The 25,565-nt window shown below is 33.4% G+C and overlaps 4 protein-coding genes across 9 annotated transcripts; 3 read left to right on the top strand and 1 right to left on the bottom strand.

Annotated features, from left to right (window-relative positions):
- The first annotated feature begins 361 nt into the window (after window positions 1–361).
- On the top strand, window positions 362–5,106 carry LOC110626552 (putative phospholipid:diacylglycerol acyltransferase 2). 2 transcript variants are annotated; one of them, XM_043961806.1, is made up of 7 exons: window positions 362–862; window positions 1,586–1,761; window positions 2,087–2,309; window positions 2,703–2,986; window positions 3,122–3,449; window positions 3,748–4,013; window positions 4,255–5,106. In XM_043961806.1, exons 2-7 carry the CDS (start codon window positions 1,751–1,753, stop codon window positions 4,736–4,738), a joined length of 1,596 nt encoding a protein of 531 aa, XP_043817741.1. In that variant the 5' UTR covers window positions 362–862; window positions 1,586–1,750; the 3' UTR covers window positions 4,739–5,106. The 2 variants fall into 2 exon arrangements, with proteins under 2 accessions (XP_043817741.1, XP_021628218.1); XM_021772526.2 differs by having other exon boundaries at window positions 362–1,761.
- Window positions 5,107–7,368: 2,262 nt separating this feature from the next.
- LOC110626554 (GDSL esterase/lipase At5g22810) lies at window positions 7,369–9,585 on the top strand. The gene is made up of 5 exons (XM_021772528.2): window positions 7,369–7,704; window positions 7,959–8,089; window positions 8,183–8,416; window positions 8,686–8,941; window positions 9,178–9,585. The coding sequence occupies exons 1-5, from the start codon at window positions 7,464–7,466 to the stop codon at window positions 9,369–9,371; spliced, it is 1,056 nt and encodes a 351-aa protein (XP_021628220.1). The 5' UTR covers window positions 7,369–7,463; the 3' UTR covers window positions 9,372–9,585.
- Window positions 9,586–10,589: 1,004 nt separating this feature from the next.
- On the top strand, window positions 10,590–18,234 carry LOC110626345 (magnesium transporter MRS2-11, chloroplastic). Of its 4 annotated transcripts, none has more exons than XM_021772182.2 (14): window positions 10,590–11,029; window positions 11,596–11,668; window positions 11,894–11,964; window positions 12,268–12,353; window positions 12,482–12,572; window positions 14,175–14,243; window positions 14,857–14,937; window positions 15,020–15,185; window positions 15,288–15,333; window positions 16,198–16,278; window positions 16,948–17,030; window positions 17,456–17,499; window positions 17,594–17,707; window positions 17,835–18,234. In XM_021772182.2, exons 1-13 carry the CDS (start codon window positions 10,682–10,684, stop codon window positions 17,687–17,689), a joined length of 1,335 nt encoding a protein of 444 aa, XP_021627874.1. In that variant the 5' UTR covers window positions 10,590–10,681; the 3' UTR covers window positions 17,690–17,707; window positions 17,835–18,234. The 4 variants fall into 4 exon arrangements, 3 of the variants coding, with proteins under 3 accessions (XP_021627874.1, XP_021627875.1, XP_021627872.1); XM_021772180.2 differs by having other exon boundaries at window positions 10,591–11,029; window positions 17,594–17,733; XR_006352523.1 differs by lacking the exons at window positions 17,594–17,707; window positions 17,835–18,234 and having other exon boundaries at window positions 16,948–17,368.
- A 379-nt stretch (window positions 18,235–18,613) lies between these two features.
- On the bottom strand, window positions 18,614–22,065 carry LOC110626344 (SRSF protein kinase 1). 2 transcript variants are annotated; one of them, XM_021772178.2, is made up of 4 exons: window positions 21,352–22,065; window positions 19,811–20,791; window positions 19,544–19,591; window positions 18,614–19,351 (listed from the first exon to the last, which is right to left on the bottom strand). In XM_021772178.2, exons 1-4 carry the CDS (start codon window positions 21,550–21,552, stop codon window positions 18,962–18,964), a joined length of 1,620 nt encoding a protein of 539 aa, XP_021627870.1. In that variant the 5' UTR covers window positions 21,553–22,065; the 3' UTR covers window positions 18,614–18,961. The 2 variants fall into 2 exon arrangements, with proteins under 2 accessions (XP_021627870.1, XP_021627871.1); XM_021772179.2 differs by having other exon boundaries at window positions 19,811–20,781; window positions 21,352–21,506.
- Window positions 22,066–25,565: the final 3,500 nt, after the last annotated feature.

Below are 25,565 nucleotides of genomic sequence, written 5' to 3'. Positions count from 1 at the left end.
TAATGTTATCCTGTTACTGGGGTTTCAAACATTAATGCAAGTTCCACAATGTTTTAATAGTGTAATTGAAGGCACAAAAATGAGAAAAATCAATGTCTTCAACGTTTAAAATGTGCTTCATTTACCCATCTTGATCAATGGATTTGAACTTAGATTGAAGAAAATAAAATAAAACAATAAAAAAAAAATTTCTGCAAGAGACTGCAAATAAGGCAGAGAAGAGAGGAGAATATTATCAAATTCACACATAACATATCACCATCATCATCTTCTTAAATAATGTGCCTGTAATCTATACAAACACATCTCTGCATAGCTTATTAGTACATGTATTTGTCTGTTCTTGCCAAGTTTCGCCTCTCGCTATCAGGTCCACCAGCACCACCATCCCACCACCATCACCACCACCACCACCTTCTCCCTCCTCCCTCTTCTCGTTCACTATGGATTCATCATGTAGCTAGACAATTTGGGTTTCTGTGTTTTTCGTAATGCGTGCTCTGCTCTTCCCATGATTGAGGCACCAACATATCTCTGCTTTATCTTTCCTCTCTTTCTATCGCAATTTCAACAAAACCCCAGAAAAAGTTTTTGCCTTTTTCTACCCCATCACCACATTTCAGTGCCTGGTTTCACTAGCCCCACAGAGAGAGAGAGAGAAAGAGAAGGAGAAGTGTGTAAATGAGTAGAAAGTGGAGGGACAAGCACGTGAAATACAGAGAATATAACCCAATAAAGCATGTATAAGAGAAGCCTTGACTGCATGCACAGAAGGCAAAGACATGTGTCATGGAAAATGACTAAATATTGTTAGGTGTTTACACACACTAATTCTCTTTTCATTTCGTCTCTCAAACAGATTGTAAGTTCCAAAAGCTCCCTTCACTTTCATCACCATCCTTACTGAAGAATATTGACAGAAAAAAAGCTAAATTAATAAATACAAATAAAAATAAAATTTCCTTTCAGCTTCTTTCTCCCTGTTTTACCACCATTCTTTATCCTTCTCTTGTTTTTGTTATCAAGTGTTGGTTGCTGATGCCTCCACAGACACCCCATATCTTCCATCTTCTTCTCCACGTGGTTTTGTAATTTTTTTTTTCTCTAACGGCTATTTAAAGCCCACAACCATCTTTGCATTATAATTCACCGTTGTTGCTCAGCAATCTCAAATTTTCCCTTGCTGGGTTCTTCTTGTTTCGGTTCTTTAAACTGAATCCCAATTTACAAAATTTTCTTGTACTTCACAACCAATACGCTCTCTATCTATTTGTAGCTCGTTTCCTGAACTGGGTTTTTAAAATTTTCATCAATCATGGCTTTAATTCTTCGGTTTCGAAAGCTATGCTTTGTGGAGCCAGTGAGGTTCCAGTCGTTTGAATCACAACAATGCGAGAAGAAAGAAAAAATTGTGGCCTCTGCTATAAAAAATAGCTCAGAAATCAACAAGAAAAGGACTAAAACAAAGCCCAGAGAATTGAGTTGCATAGATTACTGTTGTTGGACGATTGGGTATATGTGCACTATTTGGTGGTTTCTGTTTTTCTTGTATCACTGTTTGTCAGCCACATTGCCTCGGTTTCAGGTTCCTGAATCACCTGGGACAAGACTTAAACGTGAAGGCTTGATTGCTCAGCATCCAGTGGTTTTGGTTCCTGGCTTTATCACTGGAGGCCTGGAGCTCTGGGAGGGCAAGCCTTGTGCAGAAGGTCTTTTTCGAAAGCGACTTTGGGGTGGTACCTTCTCCGAGATGTTCAAAAGGTTTGCTTCAGAATTAAATCCCTCTTTCTTTAATCAATTTCAGAATTATAGATATGATATATTACTGTAGAATTGTCCTGGAATTTAGCTCAATTCTGCCTCAGCAGATTGGGACCATTACATTTTCTTTTAATTTTCAGTAAATTTGTGTTCCATGTTGGATTGAGTGTCAATGTTGAAAGGAATTCCATTTTGTACAATTTCAAATGTTAGAATTTGTGTACTGATGAACTTGAAGGGAGATTTTTTAGATCATCTGTCTTCACTTTATGATACTTTAATTAGATTAAACGAGCTCATATACAAGTTGCATTGGAATGTCCAGGCCACTTTGTTGGTTGGACCATTTGATTTTGCACAATGAGACTGGTCTTGACCCACCTGGTGTTAGAGTCCGTGCGGTCCCAGGACTGGCTGCAGCTGACTATTTTGCTTCAGGATACTTCGTTTGGGCTGTTCTTATTGAGAATTTGGCAAAAATTGGTTATGAAGGGAAGAACCTTTTCATGGCTGCCTATGATTGGAGGCTCTCTTTTCAGAATACAGAGGTATGTAGCTCTTATTCTCTTTTCAGAATAACGTATGATTTCATTTTCTTTAAAAATGAAAATTTTGTAAGTTAAAATAAGAAATGAATTCTTCATTCCAAACGAGAAATTTGATAGAAAAGAAAAGAATTGAATTGAATTACTGCGAAATCTTTTATTCCAAACAAGGGGTTAATGTGTCCATCTGCTGGGAAGTTCACTCTGTTATAGATCTCTGCATCTTAGTTGTTGCAGCAGTGTTGATTATGAGTAACAGATTAAATATGAATTGTAGCTTTCATGCTAGAAAAATTAATTTTAAAGCGAAATCATCTATAAAGCATTTTGATTTTTGTATAATTATGATGAAATTGAATAGTTTTCGCTAATGTATTCTTTATTCAATACAAGCAGATTCGGGACCAGGCTCTTAGTAGATTGAAGAGTAAAATAGAACTTATGTATGTAACAAATGGTTATAAGAAAGTAGTAGTGGTTCCCCATTCCATGGGGGCTATCTATTTCCTACACTTCCTTAAATGGGTTGAACTACCTCCTCTGTTGGGAGGCGGTGGTGGTCCAGGTTGGTGCAACAAGCACATAAAAGCAATCATGAACACTGGTCCAACATTTCTCGGTTCTCCAAAGATGGTTACTAGCATACTCACTACCGAGGGGAAAGATGTTGCGAGCTTCAGGTTGGTGTTTACAATCTTTCTTTTATATTAGTTTGCTTTTAGCTTGTGACGCTGAATCTTGATTTCATAGGTTTTTCAACGTTGATTAAATGAGAAAACTGATTCTTTTGAAATGTTTTTTCATGGACATGACAGAGCTATGCTTGCTGGTATTTTGGATTCTGAGATTCTCGGGATTCAGACTTTAGAGCATGTTCTGAGGGTGAGTCGAACATGGGATTCAACTGTGTCATTGCTGCCTAAAGGAGGAGAAACTATCTGGGGTAACCTGGATTGGTTTCCCGAAGAAGAGCAGGCTTGTGTTTTGTCAAAGAGATCCTCGCAAACCTTGGTAAATGACAGCAGTACTGATGTCAAAGGAGGTTTACAATTGAAAGAGTCCATCAAGGGTGGAAGGATAGTTTCTTTTAGCAAGTCAGCTTCGCAATTACCATCCTCGGAGCTTCCCCCTTTTGACGCGAAGGTACCATTCTATTATATTTCTGCCTCAAACCTTTGAAGGTTGACGAAAATGTAAACCTAGTAATGTAGAATTTAGGGAAAAAAAAACTCAACATAATGATCCTATATATGGACAAGGGAATAAAAATGATTCCTATTTTGGTTCATGGGTTGGAGAATTTGAGTCCATACGTTGCCAACTATGCTAAATTTGAATAAGCCATGCTTAATGCCATTGTAATACTTTATTTTGTTTATATTTTTGATGTCATCTGATTTTGATTTAAATAACATGGATAATGAGAAGAAGCTGTCAACAGGAATTTTTTGGTGCGCATACCGGCAAGAATTCAGGGTCCTCATGTGAAGAGGTTTGGACCGAATACGATTTAATAAACAGGGAAAGTATACGGAAATTTGTAGAAAACAAAGCTTTTACAGCTGCAACTGTTTTTGATTTACTTCGTTTCGTAGCTCCAAAAATGATGCAACGTGCTGAGTCTCAATTCTCTCATGGGATTGCTGACAACCTTGATGATCCTAAGTATGAACATTACAGATACTGGTCTAACCCACTAGAGAGCAGGTGAATATCCTTTGTTATATTTGTAAATAGTACTAAACTTAAATTATTTAGTCACGTGTCTTTCTTTCATTTGGCATATTTTTCTTAGATATATTACATGAAAATTGTAGTAATGTGCACAAGATATTTGCTTATTTGCAGCATCCATGTACACCTGAAACTTACCTTAGAAAAAGTTCAGAAGATTGAAATTACTTAAATTTAAAAAATCAATGGTTTTAGAATTGGATTTCTGTTTCAGGTTACCTGATGCACCAGATATGGAGATATACTGCTTATATGGTGTTGGAGCTCCTACTGAAAGGTCATATGTTTTGAAGGTATCCCCATCTGATAGGTGCAAGAGTATTCCGTTCCGGATCGACACCTCAGTCGACGGTGAAGAGGGTAGTTGCTTGAAAAGTGGAGTGTATTCAGTTGATGGGGATGAAAGTGTTCCTACACTGAGTGCTGGCTTCATGTGTGCCAAAGGTTGGAAAGGAAGCACACGGTTCAACCCATATGACATTCGAACATATGTAAGGGAGTATCAACACAAACCATCAACAAGCCTTCTTGAGGGACGAAGCATAGAAAGTGGATCACATGTTGACATCTTGGGAAATTATGCTTATGTTGAAGATATACTAAGAGTTGCTGCTGGAGCCACTGGTGCAGATATCGGAGGCGATAGGATTCATTCTGACATCTTGAAAATGTCTGAGAAAATAAAGCTTCAGCTGTGATTATATTACAAGGTAAAGATACACTAACCACGATGACCGGAGTTGATCAGCTTCACGGCACAACAAGAGTACTATGTAGAGTTGCCGATTGAGGTTCGTCGATAACTTATTACGATTAAACTACAATGGAAGAGTTGCATGAGTTTATGGGGGTTCCTAGCTTGATAAAAAGAACTAATTTTCATGTGAAGATGTGAGAGTTCATAGTCAAGTTTTAAGTATATAAACTCTAGCTATATTCATGAAGCGTCCTACAGGAGACCATGCTCTAGTAGACTGGTAATGTTGTGAGTGAGATTTGACAAGCTGGGGTGCCAATTTTATCTGAGTTTCTATCATCAAATAAAGGATAATCTTGTTTTACTTGCTAATAATCAAGCGACCAAAGTTTGTAATTTTCTTTTTGGAAAATAAACAACTCAAGAAAAATTATAAAACTCAATGTATGGTTTTTATGTAATAAAGATTTTGGTTTCCATGTAGTTTGTTATCTTAATCACTACCATCTCCATATCTCATCGTTATAGTGTAATGGCAGAGAGCAAACTCACCAGGATAAAAGTTCACATAAAAAGGAAATTGGAAAAAATAATTAAAAAAAAATTCAATTAGGTTGATGAGCTATTAAGCATTTTAATATTTTAAACTTATGGAAAAATTTTTTTCGAGTCAATCAAAATTTCACATGCCGCAATTAACCTTAAATTTTACGTCAGATTTGAACCAGACTTAATTTTTATGATTGATGTCTCAGATTTAAATCAGACTTAATTTTTACTGGGACATCCGATAAAAACTCACGATAATTTTTCGAAAAAGAAATTTGAAGAAGTACAACTTTCAAAAGTATGACGAGAATTGCGGATATTACAAAGTTCAAGATAAAACTTTTATCGTCGATATCCGATTGAAACCTACAATAATTTTTCGGATAGAAACCCACTATAATGTTTTGAAAAGAGAAATTTAAAATGCACAATTTTAAAAAATGTAACGAGGCCCTAGGTGTGATCACAAAATTCAAAATAAAAATTTTAAAGACTTAATTTTACATTTTATTATTTTTTAAATATATTTATAATTTAACCTATTAGAATCTTTTTCCATTATAAATACCATTTTCTTAATTATTTGAACCTCACCTTTTGATTTTTGAAAATTTTCAACAGGATTTTTCTATCCTATGATTTCTCTTATATCATTTTAACTAAATGATATTGATTAAAACTCCTGATAAAATCTAATTAGTTCTTTTATCATCCGGTTCTACTCAACACAAATAGATTAAAAAAAATTATTATTAGTTATAGTGAAAAAATTTATTAATTGGTTTTTTAAATTAAAAAAATACATTAAAACATCTTAACAATTATTTGTTAATTCTAATTATTTAATCGCTATGGTTTAGAAAAATTTATTAATTAGTTCTTCAATTTTGTAAAAATATTTTGAGGATATCGTAAAATTTTGCACAATATTTAATAGTTAAAATTAATAAGAAGACTAATTATTAAATTTTTTAAAATTTTAGATACGATTTAATGTATTGTTCAAAAATTAAAAAACTTACTAATGAGTTTTTTTATATTATAAAAACGAAACAATAATTTTTTTCACAAAAAATTACAAAGTTAATTAGGTTGAGGATTGTTTGGGATTAGACTGATGTTTGAACAAATTGTGCAGATCTTGATCATCCACCAAACATGCTAAAACAAATGCCAATTTAACTCAATACCACTGTTTTTATTAAGCATGGTAATGTACATTTGCACAAGTAAATTAGGAGGAAGGGAACATCAATTAGCTAGTTATTCATTGAGTTGGCACAATAAATATGTTTGAATAATTTTTCTGAACGAGTACAACTTGGTCTTGCATTGGCCCTCTCATTGGTAAAGAAACATATCCTTTGAACAACATAATAAAGGGTGACCCTTATCCAAGTGAGTAAGCAATATGTTGCAGCACAAGATCCTGAAAGTGATTGAAGAGCTGCAATAGAAGTAAATAAGGGCACACAATACAAAGGTTGGCAAGGACTTGAAGCTGTCTCAGCTATAAATCTTTGTCTAAATACATGTGCCCATCTTTTTAAAAAGCCTTTAGGTGTCCTGGAAGCTGTAACAGCTAATACCATATTTCACTAAGACAAGTTACTTGATTTTGGTTGGAACCACTGCCAATTCTTTTTGTGGACTAACATAGGAGTCCAGCTTTTGTTTGATAATTTTCTTCATGAAATGACACTTTTACCCATGTTGTAAGAGATTTGGCCTCACAAATTAGTGGGCAAGTTTGGCCATTCATGGCCATAAATATTGACAATTTTGTACTCAGACAGGTTAACTAAAGACAGCCACATTAACGTAACATAGTTGAGAACTTGAATGAGAAGGCAAAGGTGGTGAAAATTGACCAACATTACAATTAACAGAAGTGTAAACAAAAAATTCTGTATCTCCATGTGGGGTGATGCTAGCCAATTCTGGGACTTATGTGAGGTTTCATATTTGATATATTTTATACCAATTAATAACTTTGGGTAAATAAAGCCAATAAAATATATCCGTTAGCTAAACTTCCACTTGAAACGGTTAACTTTCACTATAAATTCCACCTCCAAGCTCTGCTTAAATCAGTTCGCCGCATACCCACTTGCATACACACCTCCCTCTCTTACAAACTCTACTGCACAAATCAAGCAAAAAAACAAGTTGAAACTATGAAGCTGTCAAATTCTTTGTCTTTTACCTTTCTTCTTACAGCACTGATTTTCTCTGTGGCCAATGCTCAACCTCTGGCTCCTGCAATGTTCATATTTGGAGATTCTGTTGTTGATGCAGGCAACAACAACCACCTCTACACTATTGTAAAGGCAAACTTCCCTCCTTATGGTAGAGATTTTATCAATCATCAACCAACTGGCAGATTCTGCAATGGAAAACTTGCCTCTGATTTCACTGGTACTTAATGGCTTACCCTTTGATCACAAATGTTGTATGATGTGCATAATGGATCTGTATCACTTTCCTATACTGTTTTGTTAATTATGTCGCTTGAATTTTGGTATGTTTTGAGAGATCTAAGAGATTGTATCAATCTTTTTCTCATCATTACGGTGAAACGACGCTAAATTTCTTGTATCTCCTTTTCTATTATTGCGATAGTTTCAACATTTTTACTGATTGGTTTTGTGTGGGTGAGCACAAATAAACAGCTGAGAACATAGGCTTCACTTCATACCCACCAGCTTACCTTAGCAAAGAAGCTCAAGGCACAAACCTCCTGATTGGTGCAAATTTTGCATCTGGTGCTTCTGGTTTCTATGATCCAACAGCTAAGTTATATGTACTTTCACTTACACTCAAATAACACATACCCTCTCTTTGTTTCTTTCTTTTTAAACTGTTTATATGAGTTATTTGAGTTTTGGTGGTGTAGCATGCAATTCCTTTGACTCAGCAACTGCAATACTACAAGGAATACCAGAACAAGATAGTGGGAATTGCTGGAAAAACCAATGCTTCATCAATAATATCTGGTGCAATTTACCTTGTCAGTGCTGGAGCTAGTGACTTTGTTCAGAACTATTACATTAATCCTCTTCTTTACAAGAAATACACACCTGATCAGTTCTCTGACATTCTCATGCAATCCTATGCAAATTTCATTCAGGTTTGTCTCAACATACATTGCTGTGGCTTGAATTTGGGTATATTTTCTTATAGCTGAATCGTGACCCAATACGAAAAATTTCACATTGTTGACCCGAATTGAATAAAAAATGGAAATCTGTATTGGTAACACACGGAGATTTCGGAAAAATGTATGGATATAGACCTTACAGTCGAACATTTTTCTAATATTGCGTTTGTTTCAACACCATTTTTGTAAAATATAGTTTTATCTCCAAGTATTATTTACTGAAGTCACATTGTATACAGGATTTATATAAGTTAGGAGCAAGAAAGATTGGAGTAACATCATTGCCACCCCTTGGATGCTTACCAGCAGCTATCACAATATTTGGCTCTGATAGTAATGAATGTGTAGCCAAGTTAAACAAGGATGCAATTTCCTTTAATAACAAGCTCAATGCCACATCTCAGCGCCTGATAAACAAGCTTTCAGGCCTCAATTTACTCGTTTTCGACATCTATCAACCTCTCTATGATCTTGTTACAAAACCTTCTGATAACGGTAAACAAGTCCTTTGACATCCAAAAACAACTGCAGTTGCTCTTTGTTTGGCATGTTTTATTTATGAATTCAAAAGAATTTTTATAAAATCGTAGAAGATTTTTACTTCTTTTAAAGTAAAAGAATTAAATTTCTCATTCCAAATAAAAGAATTGTTAGAAAGAAATCAATTACAAAATTTTTAATTCCAAACGGAATGTTAATATTCATCTGATTTGATACTTTGTGGCTTGCAGGATTTGTAGAGGCAAGAAAGGCTTGCTGTGGAACAGGGTTGCTAGAAACATCAATATTATGCAATTCAAAGTCTGTGGGAACTTGTGCAAATGCTTCTGAGTATGTGTTCTGGGATGGATTTCATCCTTCAGAAGCAGCAAACAAAATCTTAGCTGATGATTTGCTTACTAGTGGCATCTCTCTCATCTTTTAACAATAATCATTCTGGGAGTTTCTATCTTATATTATATATATGCTCAAAATCCTTCCCCTGGATTGGGATTATTACTGTTGTTTGAGAATCTGGAAATTTCAAATTTTTTTCTTTCAGTTCCACCATGTAATTTTAATTTGTGCATTACCCTATGTAAAACTGAATATTGAATAAAATAACGCATACTTGCACACCTGCTCAAAGTTCATGCCTAGTAGAAGGCTCCATGTCCACTTGAGTGAATTTGCATCAGTCCTGTGCAACTCAAGCATAGTATCTCCCACCATCTGAATTTCCACTTAAATTATATGGAGGGCTTTAAAATTTTTACAAATTAATAAAATTAGACGAGTATAATTTTATTATTTTATGAAAATTTAAAATTTAATCAATAAAATTTTAAATACAGTTGATAATAAATTAAATTATATTTGATTTTTTTATAAATTATTAATAATATAATTATTTTATATTAAATTATTATAAATTTTATAAATTTAGATATTCAAGATATTACCACTTTAATTTAAGTATAATTTTTTATATTAAAGACATTTGATGGATTAATATGAAATAATAGAGGCATATATTTCAACAAGATAAAATTTTAACTTAGGTTTGGACGATTCGGATGATTAGAGCTGAAAAAGGGAGCGAAACTATCAAGGAATAGCAGCCACCAGCCACAAAATTTAAGCCAGGTGTCAACATTTGAGCGGTGAATCCATCTTAAGAATAAAAATATTTGTGAAAATTTTCAAATTTTAATTATATTAAAATATTTTAACAATAAAAATTATTTTTTTAATTATCAATTTTTTCTTAAATTTTTAACCATATATTTTTTGTTGCATTTAAAATTTTAAAATATCAAAATCACATGTTTAGCATGTGGATTAAATATATAATAAATACATTAAACATGTGGTAAATACATCTAAATAAATATTAGAGATTTTAATTTTAATTTTTATAATTTATAATTTTTATTTAAAAAAATAAAAATATCATATTATTATTATTATCATATTCTTGTATTTCTTTCTTTTAAAAATCCCATTCATACATTGTTATATTTTCTAAAGTTGAACTTTACTTAGAATAATTAATATTCTTTCAGAACCAAAGAAAATTACGTGAGGAAACGAATAACGAAACCAAATCCAAGCCACAAATAACTGTCACCTTTTTCTTTTTTAAAAAAAATTATTTTAACAACTTCCATTTCAAAAAGCGCCTATCTTCTCTAAAAGTGCAGACGCATCTCTCTCTCATCCACCTTCCATGACCGGAACTGTTCGTCCTCAGAAATGGCGCTGTCTTCTCATCTTCTCCAATTTCCAATCCACACTTCATCTCCAGGACCTGATTATGTCCTCTTCTATCCCTCTCCATTGCAATCGTCTTCTCCAATTTTCATCCAGAAGACTAAGATTCCGCTAATTCCAATCGCGCTCAAGGTTTCTGCGAGAGTTAGGTGCTTGACGAAGTCCTCTACCGAAGAGGATCGGTGGAGTGAATCCGAGAGTTTTGTATCTGATGGAGGTGACGGTGGAGAAGCAGCCAGAGATGACACCAAAGGCCAACATCACCAGCAGAGAATTGCCACTTCGTATGGTGATTCTCTTTCGCTTGGGATTCGCGAGCCGGTTTATGAGGTTTGTTTCTTTTGTGTTCTTTTTATCTGGTTGCTTTCAGGCACATTTCACTTTTTGGCGTGGTTTTCTTTTTTCTTTTTTTTCTCTGTCTAATTATTTCTAACGGGTGCGAGTTTTGATGCTTACAAATTCGCTTGACATGGTAGTAGCATAAGTTCTAATCAACCGAGGAACAAATTATTGTTTCAAATATATGGATTCTGATCTTTGATTCTGTTGTAGAAATTCTTCTACCTATTAGAACTGCATGATTGGGATGGAAAATGTGACGATAGAAAGCTGTAGGAAAACATAACAGAGTTATCTTTGTATGCATTAGTGAAGAGTCTAGTGAAATGGGTTTGTTATTTGGTTCTAGATATGTAAGATTAATGCTGAGAAATAACATCAAGGGCAGTCTAGAAGGTTTGAATACATTTGCAGACATCTTTAGAATAAAATTACGAGGACAGTTTGGTCGAACTTGTCATTGTTTATCTATTATTCTTAAAATTTTGCAGCTGCATGTTGAAAGTCTTGTGCTTTTCTGCTGTAATTGCTCAACAATGCTTTTCTCCCGTCGACAGGTTGTAGAAGTGAAGTCAAATGGGATAGTATCTACTAGGAAAATAAACAGACGCCAATTATTGAAGTCAAGTGGTGGGTAAACCATTCCAGGAAATTCAGATTTTCTTCTGTCTTAGTACTATTAATATGTTTGTATGATTTCTAGGGTACTTTAATATTTGCTTTGGGACATTAATCACATGCTGTCAATATGTAATGACTTTGTTGGCAACTTTTGATGGATCAGCAGAATTTTTAATTGATTTCTCTTACAATGATGTGTGCTCTTTCCTCTTATGAGTTTTTTGATCACCACAGGTCTTCGCCCAAGAGATATCCGGAGCGTTGATCCATCACTGTTCTTGACAAATTCAATGCCTTCTTTACTGGTACTTAGTATTTACTAAGTTTCTCCGCTGCTCTGGTGGTTTCTTTGTTTTTTTTTTTTTTTTTTTTTAAATGTTTTACCTTCCTTCCTTTTACATATGATTGAGGAAACAAAAAAATACAAGAGGAATGCATCCTAAATTGTTAGAAGGAAAAATGCAAATAATGATCTTCAAACTTACCAAAGGATGACACATGTGCCTTTCTCCTTGAATATTTTAGATTTTCTTTCTGAATATTCTGGGAGGATTTGATATTGATTATCTTCTATTTGTCATGATTAACTGATTGGGATATCCTTCTAGGTTCGTGAGCATGCTATATTGCTAAATCTGGGCACATTACGAGCAATAGCAATGCAAGAGCGCGTCCTTATCTTTGACTATAACTGGTAACCTTTCTCTTCTGGAGTAGGGGAAGTTATCTTCTTCACCTTCTTCTTATATAAATCTGTTATTTGTTTACCTTTTTCCAAATTGAACTGACAATGGAAGTTTATTTTGTGGACTAATTTTTCAGTGAAGGAGGGAAAGCTTTCTTAGATACGTTGTTACTTCGATTGAATCCCAGAAATAACAATGGAGGGCCTTGCATGCCATTTGAGCTTGAGGTCGGTGGGGTATTCTGCCATTTTCTTTTTCTGAACATGAAAATGACTATAAATGCATTTTGTGTTTGGACGTTATAATATGTGAAAAAGCTAACTTTTTTATTTATCATTAGCCAGTTGTTATACATATCTGCTAATAAGCTTGCAAAGAACTTGCACTGTCTACTAATAAGCTTGCAAAGAACTTGCACCGAGTAAGGTTGAATGTGCCATTTTTTAATGGACGAAAATGCTCCTGTATCTGTCTTGAGTATTTCCATTATGTATAGAAGAGAAAAAAAGAATGTGTGACTTGTTTGCCAGGATATCAACTGAAAAAAGTAGGTCAGAGAAGATGTTGCAATCATGTTACGGAACATACATTCAGGGTGTATTGAACAGTTTCTAGAATATAATTTTTTCAGTCGCTAGATTGAGTAACTATAAATTGGCCCTCTCTCCTGTATGAAAAAAATGGCTTGAATGTAAAACAAATATAGGTGGTCAGAGCTGAGAACTTTGTGAAGTATAATGCTGTAAAAATCCCTCTTTGAAATTTATAGTAATTTCTTGGGTAAAATAACTCCAGTTAAATATGTTTTTGGAAAATTGGTAAACAGAAAAGTATTTCATGGTCAATGGGAAAATTATGCTAGTTTCAAGAAAGAAGTGACTTCCTATTTTCAAAATGGGAAGTCATGAACTTGTATAAACTTATAAAAAGGAAATCAGTACCAGCAGAGGCAGAGTCAGAAAATTATTCTTGAGGGAGCCAACACTAATAAAATTGCATATTATTGATTGCTTTGAATTGATTTACTCAGCTTTATAAAAATACTCTTTAAGAATGTATATAATATAATATATTTTTAATAAAATTTCATAAAGGGGGTCAATTTTATTTTTTCAAGTATTACATACATGCGTGTATGTATATATACATATATATATGTTTAAATTCTTTTTATTATTTTTTTGAAATTAATTTCTTATTTATAAGTATTTCAAATTGTAATTGTGATTAAAATATAATATTTATGCATATTTTTTTAAGATTAATGTTATATACAAAATTAAATTTAAAAAAAATTAATATACTCATTGCTTATAAATTTTGAAGGAATCAATCTTTTATATTTTAAAAATACCATTGTAAATTAAGTATAATTAAACATAAAAAATGCCAATGTTATAAAAACTCATTAAATATATAATGGCAAATAAAAAAAATTCAAATATTTCACATTATCTATATTATTAATAACGTAAAGTAATGAAATAAATACATTATATATATATAATATGAAATTTTAGGAGGGCTGAGAGGGCCATGGCCCCCCTTCCCTTCCCCACTGAAAACCAAGCACATACATACTACTCTATTTGACATGCTGGCTGATCCATCACTAGCTGTCATTAATCACTGTAGTCACTTCCATGTGAACCAATTATCATTAGTGACATTGGAGCACTAATTCATTATGGGAACTAATACTCATGTATACTTTAGAATGGGTGAAAGCTTCATTTTATGTTTTACGACCAAGTCATGCAACACTTGGCTTACCCTATCTTCTTTAACATTTGTGGTTTTGAAGTGGGCATTTGTTGTTAAATTTTCAGGTTGTTGAAGCAGCATTGCTTTCAAGAGTACAGCGATTGGAGCAGAGACTTATGAATGTTGAACCTCGTGTGAGTAGGGGGAACATACTCTGTTTTTTTTTTTTTTTTTCCTTTTGTTTCTCTATTTGATATTTGATTATAGAACAATTGTTCATTAACTAGTAGTACTTGTGAAAATGTGCCTATGGTGTAGTGTTTATGTAATATTTTAAAGTAAGCCTCCAGGTGCTAGCTAAGATGAAAAAGGAAGGATTGGGCTAGCCCTAATCTTCATATTTTACCGGACCAAATAGAGAATACTGTAAGAACCTTGATGGTATCAAAAACATACTTCAATAAGTAGTAATTTATGTTTCTAAAGATACAAATGCCTCAGAATTTGAAAAGAAATTTTTTGGATACAAAAAAAAAAAATATTATATTTGACTTTAAGTTATTACACGCTAATAGTCTTGCTTAATTGACTAGGATGATAACTAGAAAATGGGGATAAATTAAAGTCCATCAAGATGCTTGTTTGCCTTGCTGCCTTATTCATAGGCCAAAAGGAAAACAGAAGCTTTCTCCTCTTCTTAAAATTTGATGAACCATATTCTAGATTGATGTTTTTATGCAACTTCATGTTACATGTTCCTGGATGCTAGTTCTACCATTATGATTAGTACTTTGTTGTTTGTTTCAGGTTCAAGCTCTTCTTGAAGTTTTACCCAACAGGTTAACTGCTGAAGTATTAGAGGAACTCCGCATTAGCAAGCAAACATTGGTATAGCTTGCTTGACTTGGAATGGCATAACTGTCGAGAGTAGAATGGTCTTTGATTTTTACATTTCACTTGCATGTGGAAGGTTGAATTAGGTTCAAGGGCAGGAGCTCTTAGACAAATGCTGCTTGATCTTTTGGAGGACACCCAGGAAATACGTCGTATATGTATAATGGGAAGAAACTGCACTCTTGTAAAGGGAAATGATAATGTGGAATGCTCTGTCCCCTTAGAAAAGCAGATCGCTGAGGGTAAGCTATAAAAAGGAGCTGGTGTATTTTAAATTTGCATGGGCAATGTTACAGGTAAGCACAGTTTTATCATGGGCTCTAACTTTTTTTTTCCATCTGCAGAGGAAGAGGAAGAAATTGAGATGCTTTTGGAAAATTATCTTCAAAGGTTATTCCTGCTTCTATTTCTAGTGCTTTTCAAGAACACATAGGCAGTCTGTTTTTATTATGATTTTGCAGAAAATATGATGTAGGTGGTCTATAATCTCTCTGAAATTTTTTTTTGGTAAGAATTTTAAGCTATTAAGATTTGTTGGGATTTTAGCTCTAGATAATGCTGAACGTGAAAGATGAAAAGAAATAACAAAGATTTTGATTAACCAATTAACCGATAGTAATTTTTGTTAACATGATCTTATATTTTAATTGTGAATCAATGTTGTTGTCTCATGTACTACATTTTGATATTTCCATAGTTATGCTGTAAATTTTTTCCCGCATAAAAATTTCGTTGGTGATGACTTGATAATTGCATGTAAGATGCAGCTGGATTACTGTAAGCCTCCGAAAATTTGTTGATTGGAATAGAATTTTTGTGTTGATGCATTAATTTTGTATTAGTGCTTCAGCTAAGTATTGGATTTATGTTTTGGTTGTTTAGGGGGTTGGAGGAAAGGATGTATATAATCTACTCTATGGACAACTCTCTGAAATTTCATCGATGATACTAGCCATATTTTAAAATATTTTCCATTATAAGCAAACCCCTCATTGATTGGGAAAATACTTGGTCATGGTTTTAACAGTAGCCAGAAATTTTATATTTTGTTCAGGGAAGTGTTTTTTATTTTCATTATAGTTCATTAGGAAACAAAAAATAAAAAAGATTCAATCAATGCGACCAATGCCCCACCAGGAAAAAAATGAATGAATAGATGAAAGTGCTATGATAACCTGGTTTCTATTATAATTAACCTTTTTCCTGATCATGTTACATATTCTTCAAATTGACAGCGTCTTACTGTTTTGGCAGATGTGAATCTTGTCATGGTCAGGCTGAACGACTTCTTGATTCTGCAAAAGAAATGGAAGATTCTATTGCTGTTAATTTAAGGTTTGGGCTGAGGATGCTATTATAATTTTCTTCTTTCTTAGTATTAGAAAGAACTTCAGATAAACATGCTAGCTTTCCATGCTCAGTACACCACCGATTTTGTCATAAGCTATCTTGAATCATGCTGATGTGGATTGAACTGCCTTTAGTTATTTTTTATTATTTGTATGCCTTCAGACAGAAAAGTAATTCCTTCAGCAGAACCTAGAGAATTAAGGCACGTGACTTGTTAAGGTCAGAAACCATGATTTTCGGGGCATTAAAAGCATCTCTGTTTTCATATGTGCCCGCATTAGTTAAAATTAGTCAGATCAGACAATTTGTTTATATCAAACCCGGCTTTGAATCATTTTCCAATTTTTTTCACACTTTCCATGAAGTAAAAGTAATTTTAAACTAGCTAACCACATTCCTGACTCTTAATTAGTAAACGTAAATTCAATGGTGTGGTAACTCATATTATTATTTCTAGATGCTGTTGGTGAGAACTGGAATTTGGGGAAACTAGGCTCATTCCTATCATTCAGGTATATGGGGGTAGGGGGAGACAACAACATTGCCTAGATACCCTGGAAATGGTAGTGATGGTTTTCCGTAGCGCACGATGATTTGGAGTTTATTGTCCCTCACGCTTCTGTTCTGTTTTGATTTGACCCTTTTCTTTGTCAGCTCTCGGAGGCTTGAAGTAAGCAGAGTGGAATTGCTTCTCCAAGTTGGGACATTTTGTGTGGGAGTTGGTGCTCTAGTTGCAGGTGTGTTCTTTGCCAGATGTGGATGTGGAGTTAGTATCTTTATTATTACAATCAGTGGCTTTCTTGTTTAGGAAATGAGTATGTTGGTAACTTAGACAGCAGAGTGAACTCATTGGTCACGAAATGCATTCACCAAATTCCTGGCCAGCATCATTATTTAGTTCTAGCAGCCAATGAATTCTGAATGATCACACTATTGTTGAAAATTGCAAACAGCTATAGTCCGAGTTGCTCGGGTTGGCCGTATGGATCTATCTTAGTGCTCCCTCCTATATTCTGAACAAATATTGCTACCTGTTGCGTGCTCCAACCAAATTGTGGCATACAGCTACAAAGAAGTATTGATATCTTCTAATTAAGTGGATCAGAGAAGAAATAAAGCTTCAATTAAGTAGCTTACATATCAGTTTGTTTCCTGGTTGCAGGTATATTTGGCATGAACTTGAGGTCTTATCTTGAACAGCACGTGGTATGCTAATCCAAGTGTCATAATCATGCTCAAGTTTTTTCTTCTCTCTTTATACTGAAAATAATTCTTGGTCCCATAACCTTTTCTGTTGCAGTTTGCCTTCTGGCTGACAACAGCCGGGATAATTGTCGGTGGCGTTGTGGCATTTTTTATGATGTATTCGTATCTCAGGATTAGGAAAATACTATAACTTAGATATACCTCCATGGTAAAGTGTGAAATCCTACCTCCATGGTAAAGTGTGAAATCCTTGAGAATATTCTTTCTAACTCTTTATCAATCTTTATTACAAAGTTTGGTCCACACTCAGAACCTAATGCTCTATTTATTTACAGGTGATATCAAAGGATAAGCATACTTGGCCAATTGCTTTTGATTGATCACTGTACAATACAGCATTTGATGAAACAGTTCTATTCTTGTTGGTAGTTATGTAAACAGTAGTGTCCCCATCTGCAATAGTGGAGCTTCAATTCTTCCCTATGTGCTCGGAAAAAGGGTCGAGGTTCCACGTATTCTTGTAGCATATGGCCGTTGAGGCAGTAGGACAAAAACTTGCCCTTTGTATTAGCAATTGAATGGGCATTAAGAAACTTTTGTTATTGGCTGCAATTTCTCAGCTCAATTCATTTTCTTTCAAATGATCAATGAAACCAAAAGGCAACGACTGGTTGCGAGCTCAGTGCCAATTTTGGGCTGCAGCTATTGAATGTCCATTTTTTCCTTTTACGTCTCAGATGGGTTTTAAATGCAGGACACTGGCCATGGTGGGCCTTACTTGGCAATTATGTCACAGTGGCTATACACTGCCATTGCCATCAGGATATATCAGCTGCAGCCAGTAACTCCTCATTGCCAAGGGAACATTATAATGGACATGATGAAACTGAAGAAGCGCAGGAAACTATGATGCCCTCCAAGGATCACTAGGTAAGAGCCTCGAAAGGAAACATTTTGCTATAAATATTTTGTCACCAGCACCGGTTTCTGAATCAATCACAATGAAGAATACGCACATATATATATATATATATATATATATATATATATATATATATATATATATATATTGTAGCCGACTAGCCATGCATGCCAACCATAAAGAGTTCAGCAATGTTCACAACTCACCAAACAATAAGCACAAATGCAATGAAAATATACAAAATGATAGCAAAACCTAGAAGCTCGATCCAAAATCTGTTCCAAGGACACTGAAGTATGCAATAAAAGTAAAAAGTGGAAATTTTGTGGAGGACTCACAATTCCCCATAGTCCACACCACGATTGATAGGCTTTCACATGATTTCACCTATTTGCAGCAAAAATCTCTAATATTTGTGAGAAGCCAGCCAATATCCCTCTGCAAAGAATGCAAGTCCACTTGTGGCAAATTCAAGTCGAGGAAAAGGGAGGCGTGGAAAATTAAGGATTTAAAACACTAATACCAATTTCGTCATGCCTATTACAAAGCGTCATGTGGCTTGGTGGCTCCATCTATAGCTATATTCCCCACTCCAGCTTCCACAGCTTCCCTCTCATCCCTTTCCCTCTCGTTTTCAGACATTTTCCCATCACTTGCATGCGGTTGAACAGGAGGCATGGCAGGTTCAAGCAGACGAGGGCCTGCAGTAAACCATGGGTGACTGAGGCATTGAGCCGCTGTTGGCCTCTTTTCAGGCACAAAATCAAGTAGGGGAATAAGGAAGTCGGCCATGTCATTTGCATCATGTTCACTGAAATCATACTTCTCACCAAGCACCTTATGCAGAGGCCAAAAACGCAACCGATTGATGTGCTTTAGATCTCCATGTCTATTGAAGAAATCCCGGGAATAACGACCGCCTAATGCAATCTGAGAAATAATTCGCAGAGTCAATGGTTTGAGCAACCTTTAAAACCCAAGTGCTGCATATAAGCAGTTCAAGTTTTCAAACTCTCTTTTTGAAATGGAGGTCTTAAGCATAACAAATTATATCCTTCTTTTTTTTTTTCTTTTATATTCTGTTATTCCACTAAATCAGCAAAACACATTACGAGATCTGACCTTATGCGGCATCATGCCAAGAAGCTCTATCATCAATGCCAAGTGATCCTGTAAGCATTAAATAATCAATTAGTAAGTTAAGCAACAGAGAGGAGACAGGTGTTTGAACGACAACATAGAACATTTAGGGGTGAATTGGGAGCAACCATTATGCTCATTTAGTAAAACCATATCTTAATGTTAATTTGTAAACTTTGGTGTTTAAATGGGAGTGAAGCAACGAAGGGGCAAGAAAGGAAAGGTGGGGTAGCATGATCTGCACATTACCTCATCCCTATCATAATTCTCATCACTGTGAGGATCAAAAAGGACATCACCAGTGGCCAGCTCAAAGCAAATACAAGCAAAGGACCAAAGATCCACTGGAGTCGAGTATTTAGATCCAAGAATAACCTCAGGACACCTATATTGCCTAGTCTGGATATCGCTCGTAAATTGTTTGTATGTCCAACAAGCATTTCCAAAGTCAACCAATTTGCACTTCATATCAACTGCAGCCAATAGCTTTTGCCTTGTGGTAGGACTGCCTCTTCTATGCCCACGTTTTTCTTGACAAGCATCCTTGCTTTCTTCAAGCTTCATTGATTTATCTTTAATCACCAAAGTATTTGAATCATCAAGGGAGTCTTCATTAGAATTTTTACCAGCATTAGAATCTTCAGGGCCAAGTATTTCAGGGTCAACCTTGTTTTCCTCATAAGCTTCTTTCCCTGCAGAAATTTGAGCTGCCTTCTTAGCTTTCTTTCTTATTTTCTTTTTTTGATTCTTTGTAAGGTCCCCATTTAAACTCTGACTAGATTTTGAAGCAGGAGACTCAGAAACAATTTTATTCTTGCTGGTTGGGAGGATGAGAGGAGTGCCTGATTTACAGGGATCTTTAGATGGATCAATCATTGACAAAAGCAAGATATTCTCAGGCTTCAAATCAGTGTGAATAATTGAAAGCTTGCGATGCAAGTAATCCAGGCCCACTAGAATATGAAAACATATTTCTTTGACCATGGGTAAAGGAACCCCTCGATAACCACTATATTTAATAAGGGTCAACAGATTATCTCCCAAGAACTCAAAAACCATGCATACGTGGTGTCCATTAGGCCCTGAATGTTTAAAATAATCCAACAGCTTCACAACACATTTTTCATCATCTGGGTCTCCTGCAGCAATCTGTTTGAGGATCTTTATTTCATCCATTGCTGCTTCAGTGTAGTGTTGAGCACTCTTTTGAACTTTCAAAGCTACATAACGCTACAAACAATGAATTTCTTATGTTGTTAAAGTGATAAACGGTTAAAACTAATGGGAAGTGCCGGAATCCATCAGACAAAAAAAATAAAAGAAATAAAGCACCTTAATGGAGTACAAAATGTAGAAGGACTACATCTAGGAACTTCAATGAACCTTGAAACATTCATCACTTAAAAACTAAAACATCGACTTAAGTTTGATCCAAAACAGCAATGGTATATGATGATCCTTTAATTGTTTAACAAACCATCTCATACATTAACAAACGAGTGTGTATTTCTTCTTTTTCTTACTGACATGTGAACGCCATAAATACAATTTACCATTTATATTTCATTAAACCCTTTCCCCCACACCCTACAAACTAAACAAGAAGTGTCATTTTCACTCCATTATTCATTTCCCAATCTCTGTCACCAACCAACCAGATTGATAATCCAAAAGTATCAAAATAACTTTTAAAAAAGATCACTGATTTCTTTCCACCAAATTCTCGTCCACTAAATACATCTTTCGCCATCATTTGACCATAAAAAAGGGGGGAAAAGACCTAAACATACCGATCCCTGCGTATCCCATGCGAGCCAAACAGTAGAGAAATGACCCCAACCAAGCTTTCTCTGCACCATATAGCGTCCATTCTTGAACTTATCCCCAATTTGCACCGCATGGTAACCTCCTCTCCTGTAATCCTCCGTTCCCTCGTCCTCGGACGAGTAATCGCTCGCCTCACTGCGGGCTCCATTCCTATCCTCTGCCATCGAAGCACCAAAATGATAAAAAGAAAAAATTCACCAAACTAGGTAATCAAACTGTATACGCGTTTCTTGACTAAGAATGAGAAACCCAGAGGTGGGATTTTGGTCTCAACTAAAAACAAGTGAGCACTGCCAATATGAACAAACTGGGTAAAAAATTTTGACGAAGGAATGGACAAATGAACTAAATTTTGATCCAATTAGGGGATTCCTTGGTTGAACCCAAGAAACCCTAAAAGCGTTTTGTTATGGAAAAAAAAGACAGATAAAAGATAAAGAATTTCGAAGAATGGATAACCAAAGTAATGGAACAGGATCTGAATGAAAGTGCAAACTGTAATCGAACTTGTCTGACTTGAATGAATTCGGAAGAGAGGAAGAGAGAGAGAGTGACAAGGAAGGATTTTTGCGGGTGATGGTGGTGGTGGTGATAAACGAGAAGAGTGAATTAGGGTTTAGGGAATTAGTCTTTGCCGGGAAACTGAGAAACGGATATCTTTTTTCTTTTTTAACAACGGATTCTATGTATTAGATTTTAGGGAAAGTCCTACCCATCCGGTTAAGGTATATGCCACGTCATTAAAATTAAAGATTATTTTTATAATTAATATAGAATCTATTAAAATTAATTTTTTATTAATTAAATATAAATATGTTCATTTTGTAAAAGTTCATGCAAATAAGTTTGCAAATATAATATTATATTTAAATATTTACTTTTTTTATTAGACTTAATAATTTATTTATAATCTTTTAAATGATATAAATATCTTTATTTTTTTTGAATCAAGATATAAATATCTTTATTAAATTATCAAATATAACAATAATGAAAATATTTGAAAAATATAATTGAATTTTAAAAATCCATAAATACAAATAACAAGGAGATGCTTATCCATTCCAAAAAGATAGGGATAAATTAAAATATAGTTAACATAATTAAATAAATTTTGTATTGTTTTTTTTTAATATACTTTCCACCCATATTAATTTATTAATAAACTATTTTAAATTAATAAAATCTATTTTTTATTACATGATAGGGAGATATTAATAATATTGTAACAAAATTTATTTAGAATAATACAAAATTTACATGTTATTGTTATTACAATAATAAAATAGATAAACTACAATTTAATATATATAGTTTAGTGAAACCATTAGTCCTTGTATTTCTTTGAACAAATTATTATATGGTTAAGAAACAACAAATTTTCATAAAAAAAATAATGATTGCTTTTTATGTTCTGTGTTGTTGTCTGTGTGCGAGTTGGTAGGTTGGCTGTGGATAGCAATAGATTGACGATGAGATGGGCATATAGACATCTGGGTTGAAATTGGCTGTGATTTGTTATTTTTCGATTGAGTTGAGTTTTCATTGGAATTGAAGTTTTATGTTCTGAGTGCTATAAGCTTGATCTTATGGTTGTAAGTTGTTGTTAGCCAATTTGGACTATTTCAATGCAAAATTGTTTGCATGGTTGTAAGTTGTTGTTAGCCAATTTGGACTATTTATTATGTATAATATAATTTTACTCATTTACCAACTGGACAATGAATGAAGTCTGGCCCAAATCTTAAGTTCAATAGGGTTGTCGTATTGATCTTGTATTATTAATCAAAGAGATAAATATTTCATTAAATGGATCAATGAGAAGCCTGGGCCATAGTCTGAATATAAACAGAATACATAACGCATGCCTGTAAAGTCCCAGATAAAACAATTAAATAAACAAACAAAACCCACATCAACTCTAGAGATCCGAATTCCAATCAATCATTTAAGAAAATTTCGTGGAAAATGTCAGAACTGCTCGTAGAACCCACTTTTAAGCGTTGAGGAGACCAAATCATAAATTAACTAACAAGTAAATTTAAAAAATTTTATAATATTTTTAATATGAAAAGATTAATTAGTAATTTTTAAAAAAATTAAAAAGTTATTTAATAAATTTTTTAAAATTATAAAAATTAAAAAGTAAAAATATTTAATATGAAAATAATGAATAGTATATTTTTTAAAATATTAAAAATATTTAATATATTTTTTAAAATTAATAAATTTTATTAGTAAATAATAAATTTTCTTTTTAAGAAAGAGTGAGAGGCTGTGCTTGTGCCAGCTAAGAAATCATAGACGAAACGTGTAGAATCAACTTCAAAGGACGCCCGCTAGATACCGACCTTAGTATGAGGTCATTAAGTGGCGGTTTACAAATCATTTTCATCTTTTTTTGTCTTCTGGGTGAGTTTGGTCACTTACTCTCTCTATTCATTTTCTTCTATGTTTTTCACAGAAATCATAGCATAATTCATTTTATAAAATAAATTTAAAAAAATTCTTCTAAAATTTTGTAAGTATTCACTTTCTTTTAGAATAAAAAATTTTTAATTAAAAAAATAAAATTTCTATTTTAAATAAGAAAATTGTTAAAAAAATTAATAAAATTAAATTTTCACAAAATTTTAATTCTAAATGAAAAGTTAAAGGATGCAGCCATTGTTGACCTTTTTCTACCAATATCATCCCATTGTTATAATTTTATGATTAGCGTAATTAGTAAAAGGGTGCATTTTAAAAAACAACCCCTTTCTGCTTTTTTTTAGCTCTGTCACTGTTTTGATTGAATATAATGAGAAGAAACATGAAGCTTATGCAGCTTTATTTATTTATTTTTTTCAACAAGTTGGTAGACATTTTTTATGGTTAATTGATTATGGGTATTCTATGTCAAATTTTGAAAATGATGTCTTAATTATATTTCCATCACAGATTTCAAAATCTATCTGCAAGGAAAGGTTCAATTTGAGGTATTGGCAGTCTCCAAAGCAAATTTGAGTTTTGCTTTAGATGAAATTATTATTATTTTTTTAATTGCATGTTATAAGTTTAGCGTATACATATTTAAGATTTTAAATTAGAAAAAGATTATCCTATGATTAAGTTCAAAATTTAAGGCGGTTAAGGTTCACTTCTCACTATATATATTGGTCCTAATTTCACCACGGATTTCAAAAGGCATCGCAAGGGTCCCATCTAGCACACATGGTCCGAATTCAACTACCATTTTGTTTTTTTCAACAAATTGGTTGACACTTTTACTTAAAATTGGACACATTTATGATTAATTGATTATGGTTACGCTATCTCCAATTTTGAAAATAATGTCTTACTAAATTTTCATCACAATTTTTTCAAAATCTATCTAAAAGGAAAGATTAAATCTGCAGGGAAAGTTACAACTAAGGATGGCAGTCTCTAGATGGCGCCTCCCATGTCACTTTCTTGATGCTTATCTTCATTATAAACCACTTATTGTGTTTTGTTTTAGATGATAATTATATATTTTTTTAATTTAATATTTAAGAGTTTAATTAACTTATTAAAATTATAGATATTAAGTTCGAAATTTATAAACTTTAATTCAAATTTTGTTTCTTATTGTTTACCAAGTTAAATTCATCACAATTTCTTTCTGTACTGTTTTTTGAAGCCTCAATAAATAGACTTTTTTTTTCAATCTGAAAAAAGTAATTACTGCTTTATTTAATGATTTTTATTATAATTAATAAGAATAAACTTTTCATATAAATTTTGTTATAATTAATTATTAAAATATATATATTTTTTAAACTGCAAATAGTATTGTATTAAAATTCATTACGGTTACAGTATTGCTAAACATCTTGTGGATAATTTTTTATATATTTATGTGATTTTTATCTCCATAAAAAGATTAATTTTTTGTAATAACCTGCCATACAAAGCCTTCAGATCATAAGAGAATAATCACTGCATGTGAGCTCCAGATCTAAAGAATGATAAGGCCTATGAGTTATCCGATTTTAAGTACTGAGGTAGATAATTTAATCTACTATCATCTCAAGTGAAAAAGATAATATTAGTGAAAAAGACAATTATGAATTTAGCTTAATTTTTAATTAAATGCATTCTCTGTTTAAATTTTCAAAGGATAATAAAACATGACTACTAACTTAATATGAATTAA

Source organism: Manihot esculenta, chromosome 11 (assembly GCF_001659605.2).
Source record: "Manihot esculenta cultivar AM560-2 chromosome 11, M.esculenta_v8, whole genome shotgun sequence".
Classification (NCBI taxonomy): Eukaryota; Viridiplantae; Streptophyta; class Magnoliopsida; order Malpighiales; family Euphorbiaceae; genus Manihot; species Manihot esculenta.
This window is presented reverse-complemented; position numbering and strand designations above follow the sequence as displayed.

What these genes read in the sequence shown, in the direction of transcription:
- LOC110626345 (XM_021772182.2), top strand. Translation starts at nt 10,682, where the DNA reads ATGGCGCTGTCTTCTCATCTTCTCCAATTTCCAATCCACACTTCATCT. An exon ending in CCAATTATTGAAGTCAAGTG is followed by an intron (nt 11,669 to 11,893) that starts GTGGGTAAACCA and finishes TGATCACCACAG; the next exon opens with GTCTTCGCCCAAGAGATATC. An exon ending in AGTTGGTGCTCTAGTTGCAG is followed by an intron (nt 17,031 to 17,455) that starts GTGTGTTCTTTG and finishes TCCTGGTTGCAG; the next exon opens with GTATATTTGGCATGAACTTG.
- LOC110626554 (XM_021772528.2), top strand. Translation starts at nt 7,464, where the DNA reads ATGAAGCTGTCAAATTCTTTGTCTTTTACCTTTCTTCTTACAGCACTG. An exon ending in ACTTGCCTCTGATTTCACTG is followed by an intron (nt 7,705 to 7,958) that starts GTACTTAATGGC and finishes ACAAATAAACAG; the next exon opens with CTGAGAACATAGGCTTCACT. An exon ending in CCTATGCAAATTTCATTCAG is followed by an intron (nt 8,417 to 8,685) that starts GTTTGTCTCAAC and finishes CATTGTATACAG; the next exon opens with GATTTATATAAGTTAGGAGC.
- LOC110626344 (XM_021772178.2), bottom strand. Translation starts at nt 21,552, where the DNA reads ATGGCAGAGGATAGGAATGGAGCCCGCAGTGAGGCGAGCGATTACTCG. An exon ending in CATGGGATACGCAGGGATCG is followed by an intron (nt 20,792 to 21,351) that starts GTATGTTTAGGT and finishes CATTGTTTGTAG; the next exon opens with CGTTATGTAGCTTTGAAAGT. An exon ending in TTGGCATGATGCCGCATAAG is followed by an intron (nt 19,352 to 19,543) that starts GTCAGATCTCGT and finishes ATTATTTCTCAG; the next exon opens with ATTGCATTAGGCGGTCGTTA.
- LOC110626552 (XM_021772526.2), top strand. Translation starts at nt 1,316, where the DNA reads ATGGCTTTAATTCTTCGGTTTCGAAAGCTATGCTTTGTGGAGCCAGTG. An exon ending in TTCTCCGAGATGTTCAAAAG is followed by an intron (nt 1,762 to 2,086) that starts GTTTGCTTCAGA and finishes TGGAATGTCCAG; the next exon opens with GCCACTTTGTTGGTTGGACC. An exon ending in TTCCCCCTTTTGACGCGAAG is followed by an intron (nt 3,450 to 3,747) that starts GTACCATTCTAT and finishes AGCTGTCAACAG; the next exon opens with GAATTTTTTGGTGCGCATAC.